This window comes from Lissotriton vulgaris, chromosome 4_1 (assembly GCF_964263255.1).
Source record: "Lissotriton vulgaris chromosome 4_1, aLisVul1.2, whole genome shotgun sequence".
Lineage (NCBI taxonomy): Eukaryota > Metazoa > Chordata > Amphibia > Caudata > Salamandridae > Lissotriton > Lissotriton vulgaris.
This window is the reverse complement of record NC_141691.1, coordinates 1044471043-1044479243: the sequence shown is the minus strand read 5'-3', so window position 1 is coordinate 1044479243 and position 8201 is coordinate 1044471043. Positions and strand designations below refer to the sequence as shown.

The window sequence follows — 8201 nt, the reverse complement described above, 5'->3', positions numbered from 1 at the left end:
ACGATACCGCAATGCCACTTAGCCCGAGAAGAAAGTGCAGACAGCACTGAAACGCGTTGGCTCACAAGAGAAATTAACGGGAGCTGAATCACCTTCAATACACAATAAATGAAAGTTTTCAAACTTACCTGCTGTAGAGTGCTCCTTTGCTGCAGAGCCTTTGGAAGACAAGATTTAAACACGACAGCTTCGTCTTGAAAGGAGCACCACCTGGAGATGGAGACGGGAGCCATTGGAGCAAGGGGCCGTCATGCAGGGACTGTTCCTGACTAGAAACGGCGCAGCAGGCTGCTACACTAATGAGGGTGCATTCACCAACCGGGGCACACTGGAGTGCCTAAACGTTGCGGTGGATTGTCGCATTACTACTGCGAACTTGTACAATCACAGTGTCATTGCGGAACCCACTGTTTGAAAAACGAAATGGCAGCAAGTACTACAATTCCCAGAACTCATTGCGAGGAATCACTGTCTACCAAGCACATACGAAGCTGCACTACTAAAGACAGCGGAGACTGCCTCACGATACAGCATTGCCACTTAGCCCTAGAAGAATGTGCAGACAGCACTGAAACGCGTTGGCTCACAAGAGAAATTAACGGGAGCTGAATCGACTTCAATACACAATAAATGAAAGTTTTCAAACTTACCTGCTGTTGAGTGCTCCTTCGCTGCAGAGCCTGTGGAAGAAAAAATTAAACATGAAAGCTTCGTCGTGAAAGGAGCACCACCTGGAGATGGAGGAGAGAGCCGTTGGAGAAAGGGGCTGTCAAACAGGGACTGTCCCTGACAAGAAACGGGGCAGCAGACTGCTAAGCTAATGAGGGTGCATTCACCACCTTGGGCACACTGGAGTTCCTAAACCTCGCGGTGGATTGTCACATTACCACTGCAAACTTGTACAATCACAGTGTAATTGCAGAACCCAATGTGGGAAAAACGAATGGCAGCAAGTACTACAATTCCAAGAACTCATTGCGAGAATTCACGTGCTACCAAGCACATACGCAGCTGCACTACTAAAGACAGCGTAGACTGCCTCACGATACCGCATTGCCACTTAGCCCGAGAAGAAAGTGCAGACAGCACTGAAACGCGTTGGCTCACAAGAGAAATTAACAGGAGCTGAATCACCTTCAATACACAATAAATGAAAGTTTTCAAACTTTCCTGCTGTCGAGTGATCCTTTGCTGCAGAGCCTTTGGAAGAAAAAGTTAAAAACAATAGCTTCGTCGTGAAAGGAGCACCACCTGGAGATGGAGGAGGGAGCCGTTGGAGCAAGGGGCCGTCATTCAGGGACTGTCCCTGACAAGAAATGACGCAGCAGACCGCTACACTAATGAGGGTGCATTTACCAACCCGGGCACACTGGAGTGCCTAACCGTTGCGGTGGATTGTCATAATACCACTGCAAACTTGTACAATCACAGTGTCATTGCGGAACTCACTGTGGGAAAAACGAATGGCAGCAAGTACTACAATTCCCAGAACTCATTGCGAGGAATCACTGTCTACCAAGCACATACGAAGCTGCACTACTAAAGACAGCGGAGACTGCCTCACGATACAGCATTGCCACTTAGCCCTAGAAGAATGTGCAGACAGCACTGAAACGCGTTGGCTCAAAAGAGAAATTAACGGGAGCTGAATCAACTTCAATACGCAATTAATGAAAGTTTTCAAACTTAGCTGCTGCGAGTGCTCCTTTGCTGCAGAACCTTTGGAAGAAAAAAAAAAACATGACAGCTTCGTAGTGAAAGGAGCACCACCTGGAGATGGAGGAGGGAGCCGTTGGAGCAAGGGGCCGATATACAGGGACTGTCCCTGAAAAGAAACGACGCAGCAGCCTGCTACACTAATAAGGGTGCATTCAAAGACCTGGGCACACTGGAGTGCCTAAACGTTGCGGTGGATTGTCACATTACTATTGGGAACTTGTACAATCACAGTGTCATAGCTGAACGCACTGTGGGAAAAATGAATGGCAGCAAGTACTACAATTCCCAGAACTCATTGCGAGGAATCACGTGCTACCAAGCACATACAAAGCTACACTACTAAAGACAGCGGAGACTGCCTCACGATACCGCATTGCCACTTAGCCCTAGAAGAAAGTGCAGACAGCACTGAAACGCGTTGGCTAACAAGAGAAATTAACAGGAGCTGAATCACCTTCAATACACACTAAATTAACATTTTCAAACTTACCTGCTGTCGAGTGCTCCTTTGCTGCAGAGCCTTTGGAAGAAAAAATTAAACACGACAGATCGTCGTGAAAGGAGCACCACCTGGAGATGGAGGAGGGAGCCGTTGGAGCAAGGGGGCGTTATGCAGGGACTGTCCCTGACAAGAAACGGCGCAGCAGACTGCTACACTAATGAGGGTGCATTCACCAACCGGGGCACACTGGAGTGCCTAAACGTTGCGGTGGATTGTCACATTACCACTGCGAACTTGTACAATCAGTGTCATTGCGGAACCCACTGTGGGAAAAACGAATGGTAGCAAGTACCACAATTCCCAGCACTCATTGTGAGGAATCACGTACTACCAAGCACATACGAAGCTGCACTACTAAAGACAGCAGAGACTGCCTCATGATACCGCATTGCTACTTAGCCCTAGAAGAAAGTGCAGACAGCAATGAAATGCGTAAGCTTAAGAGAGTGATCTGAATCACCTTCAAAACGCAATAAATGAAAGTTTTCAAACTTACCTGCTGTCGAGTGCTCCTTTGCTGTAGAGCCTTTGGAAGAAAAAAAAAATATATATATATATATATTTCACTAAAAACAAAGGTTAGAAGGACTTTATAGATCCATAAAATTCTAAAGACACTATAACTCATTCCCTAAGGTATCTATAACTCATGATGCCTAAGGGTGGGCGGACAACTCCGCTCAGCCCACACAATGTGCAGAGTTTAGCCTGTTCCGCGTTCCGCGATGTAGGCAGAGCAGGCAAACCTCAGGACACTCACAGCAGAGCAGAGTTGGCCTCCTGCCTGCCTCCCACCCTCGCTATTAACAATTTTCGGCAACTTTAAAAAAAAACATTTAAAGATTAAGAAAAAATCTTATACAACAAAATAAACCTTCAGCTGACTCTACGCTGAGCACATCAATCTTGAAGTCCCTTTTTAGGTGAAGTCCTGTGCCAGCCCACCACAGGACGTACTGCAGCTCAGTCCCACTGGAAATCCAGAGACAAAATTCAATGTAAAGTGGAGGCAGCACCAGGGAGGAAGTCACAAACTGGGCACTTTATTTCCAAAAGTTTTTTATTTTTCTTCATAAAAGCAACTCAACAACAGCCAACTCATTTCGTTCCTGTGAAAGGAACTTCCTCAAGGCTGCAACATAAAACAACGTATAAAAGACCACATATATATACACATATATATCCACACGGGTTCTCACCAAACAGCGCCGAAGTATCGTGTCACACCAACGCCATCAGAAAACAGCAGACCCAAAGTTTCCGTGAGTAAGTTTAGTTTATTCTGCAACACACGGACAGCATAACGTTTCGGCCTCCAAGAGGCCTTGGTCACATGGTATTCCAGAAGAAATAGCAGAAATTTCAAGTGCAAGTGCATGTGGCGTTAACCAATCAATGTAGAGATTTGTACAACGGTGCAATAAACATAGTAAACATACTACGTATTAACTTAATGTTGAAATTAAACATACACTGTTACTTTCCAAAATACAAGTATTGGGATAAATCCCTAAAACATGCTTAGCCAGTGGTTATATTGACCACAAAGAATACGATAACTGGATCAATCCGTATGTAAACAACCCATGTCAAGATTGTTTGAGCACATATATACACAGTAATCAATATATACATATCCATACATGATCTGGTAATATACCGTGTAAACCATACAAGGCTAAATCCATAATCATAGTTGTACATTAGAAATATATCAATGCATTTAAGCAACTTATATCTACATTAGAGACCCCTGTATGTACCGAACTTATTCATATCATGAGACTGATCAAGGGGAAATGATACATCATTAATACCCCACAAATTAACACATCGGTAAAATATGTGCAATTGTGGCTAATCTAGCTAACAATGGAAAAGTTAAATCACTACGTTTATGTTATGAATAAATGTGAAATAAAGTGCTGGGTGAATGTGATTTAAAAAGACAAACATCCCGGTATCGTCATTAAATGCATTACAGATGTTAAACTGACTCTAACCAAGTCTGTCTATCGGAGTGGCTGGATAACTGAACATTAAGTTAGACACTTTGACATTACAAAATAAAAAAAGTAAAAAAAAGTCATAAACTCCCCGGCCCACCTGGAAATACATACAAATAGCCGTCTAATATGGGTGTTTAAACTCACTTTAGTGTGTTGTCATGGAACAACAATACAGCAGACGAACGGTATAGGAATGATCTAAAGACAGGTGTAAAAGTCTTCCGATGCATTCAGCCCATTGGGTGTCTTGCTATCTAGCATGAGAATGTACCTAGTTTCCAATCTCCGTAGAGCGGCTTCCCTGTTGCCACCCCTTCTCATGGGTGCGATGGAATCTATGGCATAGTACTTCAGTAATGCACTGTTGCTGTTGTGTTTTTCCCTGAAGTGCCTAGCCACAGGATACACTGGGTCATTGGTCTTTATGGCCCTTAGATGTTGTAAGACCCTTTTGTGTACCTGCAATTTGGAACTGCCCACGTATCTTAACCCACACGGGCATTCCAGTACGTATACTGAGAAGTCGCTCTTGCATGTGAGCTTTTTATTGATCTTACATGGAGAATCGGAAAAAGGGGTACAGTATTCTGTCTTATTCATCCCATGTGTGCAAGCTTTGCAAGAAGCACACCTCCTGAAGCCTCTACTACCTGCCAGCCAGTCTTTCCTTACTTCTAATTCAGGACTGGATTTGACCAGTGCGTCCTGTAGGGAAAATGCTTTCCGGTAGGTTATAGCCGGTTTCTTGGGCATGCTATGGCCAATGACAGGGTCACATTTCACCAAATCCCAATGTTTATTTATGATCTTGCGCAGAGCCCCGTGTTGGTTGTTAAAGGACCAAATAAGCCTGACTGGTTGTTGTACAGGTGTCACAGTGGGATTGTGCGATCTCTTGTGTATTAAGGCTTCAGAGCGAGGTATTGCATTGGCTTTTCTCATCGCTGCCGCAACTACGCTTTCCTGATAGCCGCGAGCCAAAAACCTCAATCTGCATGCTTCTTGCTCTGTTTTGTATTGGGCATCAGTGCTGCATGCTCTTCTAATCCTCAGCATTTCCCCATAGGGGATGCTTCGGATTAGGTGTGGAGGATGGTGACTATGGGCATGCAACACTGTATTACCTGCTGTGGGCTTCCTAAACAGAGATGTGTTCAATTGCCCATTGTTGACATCAATTGCAACATCCAGGAAAGTGGCATGCGAACTGCTAATGTCTGAGGTGAAAGACAAGTTGTAATTATTGATATTCAACTCAGCAATGAACCGTTCTGCTTGTTCACTTGTTCCCTTCCAGATCAGAAAAACATCATCGATGTATCTATACCACCGAACGATGTGATCCCTGCATATGGCAGAGTATTCACCACTGAGGACCTGTCTCTCCCAGTACCCCATGTGAAGACAGGCGTAACTGGGAGAGAAACAGGCCCCCATGGCTACTCCTCTGACCTGCTGGAAATATTGTTTGTTGAACATGAAATAGTGGTTATTCAAGCAGAAATTTATCATAGACAGAAGCATTTTGTTATGTTCAACCAATTCAATTGGACGTTGACCAAGGTAATGTGCTATAGCCCTCAACCCATCCGCATGGACAATGCTCGTATATAGAGCGGTTACATCAAGTGTAATCAACAAGTAACCTGGGTCCCATTGTACATTCGTGAGCTTCCCCAGAAAGTCACTTGAATCCTGGATGTAAGAGGGCAGTCTACCAACAAAGTCCTGCAAAAACGAATCCACATACACTGTAGTTCTTTCAAGCAAACCCCCACATGCAGAGATAATAGGCCTGCCTGGGGGCTTATCGGGATTCTTGTGGACTTTGGGGATCAGGTAGAGGACCGGCATTATGGGGAAATCATTTTTAAGATACTTCAACTCATCAAACACATATATATATGCATATATATTTACAATTAAAGAAACAACATTAAAAAGTACACCCATATATACAGTGCAGGTAAAGCGGCCCAGGCAGCAGATGACACGCGCGCCGCAGCCCGCAACCGGCAGACCGCAGCCCGAGGCCTCAGCCAGCTCGACATCTGGACAGGAGAGATGCCCAGCAGAACAGAGATTGGGCAATGTGGGCAGAGGGACGTGCCATTGGTCCGTTGATGGGAGCGCCCTGAGCTCCTAGGGGACGCAATCCGCGAGACGCTGCTAGACGGAGTGAATCACCGCGAGACTATAACTTCCACTCGCCGTATCGACATGCTATCTCACCCCCCTGCTGGTGAGGGAATTGATAAATAAGGCGACAATACTGTATTATACAGCGGGGTAAAGCAGCAAACTGGGAAAGCAGGACCGGAACTATAACAATTTTCTCTAATCAAGGGGCTGTGGCTGACCGTCTCCCCTCCCCTGCTGGTGAGTAATGCATTACTCCGAGCCAGAGCATAATTGAAGAGAGGGCCTACAATACAATCTGAATTGGTGAAAACAGCAAACTGGGAAGACAGGTCTCGCCTGCCTGACTCTAAAATGGCGGCTACAGCGAACAAACAAGACTCAGGAATCATAGCAAATTTCTAATTGTGGTCAGTTGGTGGCCCCCTCCCCTACCTAGCTGCTGAGAAAATCATTATTTCGGAGGAGGAGTATAAGGCAAAAAAAGGGATCTACAATTGATCTCAACACAGCTAACAGAAAATAGGACTCGCCCTGCCTGACACTAAAATGGCGGCAGCCGCAGACGTCCTGATAGGAGTATACCTTCAATCAAGCCCATGGCTGATGACATTGACTTTACCACTGGAGATGCTGGGGCTTCCACTACTTTCCCTATGCAGTGCTCTGCACTGTGCAAAAATGGGTTTGTGGTCCTGAAGGGACGTCCCTGCAAGATTGTTGAAATGTCAACTTCCAAAACTGGCAAGCACGGACATGCGAAGTTGCCATTACCAAATATGTACGCTGGGCCTCTGGTGCGTTTGTCAGAAGAAAGCAAGCTTTCTTCATGAAGCAACAATGTAGATGGTTCACCTGGTTGGCATTGATATATTCAGTGGTAAGAAATATGAAGATATCTGCCCTTCCACTCACAACATGGATGTTCCAAATATCAAAAGACATGATTACCAAAGATGTTGGACTGGGTTCAATATGGGAGAGAGGGCACTCGTTTTTACCTACCACGGAGCCTGAGCAACCTTGGCCGATGCCCGGTGGAGCTGTCCTATGCAGCTATCGAGGAGTCTGGCCCATTGGGCGTCACTTACCCAGCCGGTCATCTGACATTGTTTTTCCTTGTCTCCCCATTTGTGTCTACTTCTCTTCCCCTTGGATGGAACGATGATGACGCCCCTTGGGTGGATACCAATACTGTTTGTACCCTCAGCGGAGACCGAGCAACCTTGGCTGATGCCCGGTGGAACTGTCCTATGCAGCTATAGAGGAATCTTGCCCCTTGGCCGTCACCTACCCAGCCGATCATCAGACATTGTTTTACCTTGTCTCTCCGTTTGTGTCTCTTTCCCTCTCCCTTTGATGGAACTATTACGACGCCCCCTGGGGGGACCCCAAAACTGTTTTTACCTACTGCGGAGCCCGAGCAACCTTGGCCGATGCCCGGTGGAGCTGACCTATGCAGCTATAGAGGAGTCTGGCCCCTTGGCTGCCACCTACCCAGCCGGGCATCTGACATTGTTTTTCCTCGCCTCTCCATTTGTGTCTCCTTCGTCTCCTCATTTGTGTCTCCTTCTCTTCCCCTTTGATGGAACGATGATGACGCCCCTTGGGTGGATACCAAAACTGTTTGTACCCTCCGCGGAGACCGAGCAACCTTGGCCGATGCCCGGTGGAGCTGTCCTATGCACCTATAGAGGAGTCTGGCCCCTTGGCCGTCACCTACCCAGCCAGTCATCTGACATTGTTTTTCCTCGTCTCTCCGTTCATGTCTCCTTCCCTCCCCCTCCTCCTCCCCCTGTGATTCTTGGATTCAAACTGATGTAACTATGTAA

The 8201-nt window shown here is 46.1% G+C and overlaps 1 protein-coding gene across 1 annotated transcript; it reads left to right on the top strand.

The window, feature by feature from the left end:
* The first annotated feature begins 6968 nt into the window (after positions 1 to 6968).
* On the top strand, positions 6969 to 7386 carry LOC147722843 (eukaryotic translation initiation factor 5A-1-like). The gene is made up of 2 exons (XM_086967397.1): positions 6969 to 7132; positions 7218 to 7386. The coding sequence occupies exons 1-2, from the start codon at positions 6969 to 6971 to the stop codon at positions 7384 to 7386; spliced, it is 333 nt and encodes a 110-aa protein (XP_086823523.1).
* Positions 7387 to 8201: the final 815 nt, after the last annotated feature.

Bases quoted from the DNA above. Each gene is read 5' to 3' on its own strand.
- LOC147722843 (XM_086967397.1), top strand. From the start codon at position 6,969: ATGGCTGATGACATTGACTTTACCACTGGAGATGCTGGGGCTTCCACT. The intron at 7,133-7,217 runs GTTGCCATTACC...AACAATGTAGAT, and splicing joins GGCAAGCACGGACATGCGAA to GGTTCACCTGGTTGGCATTG.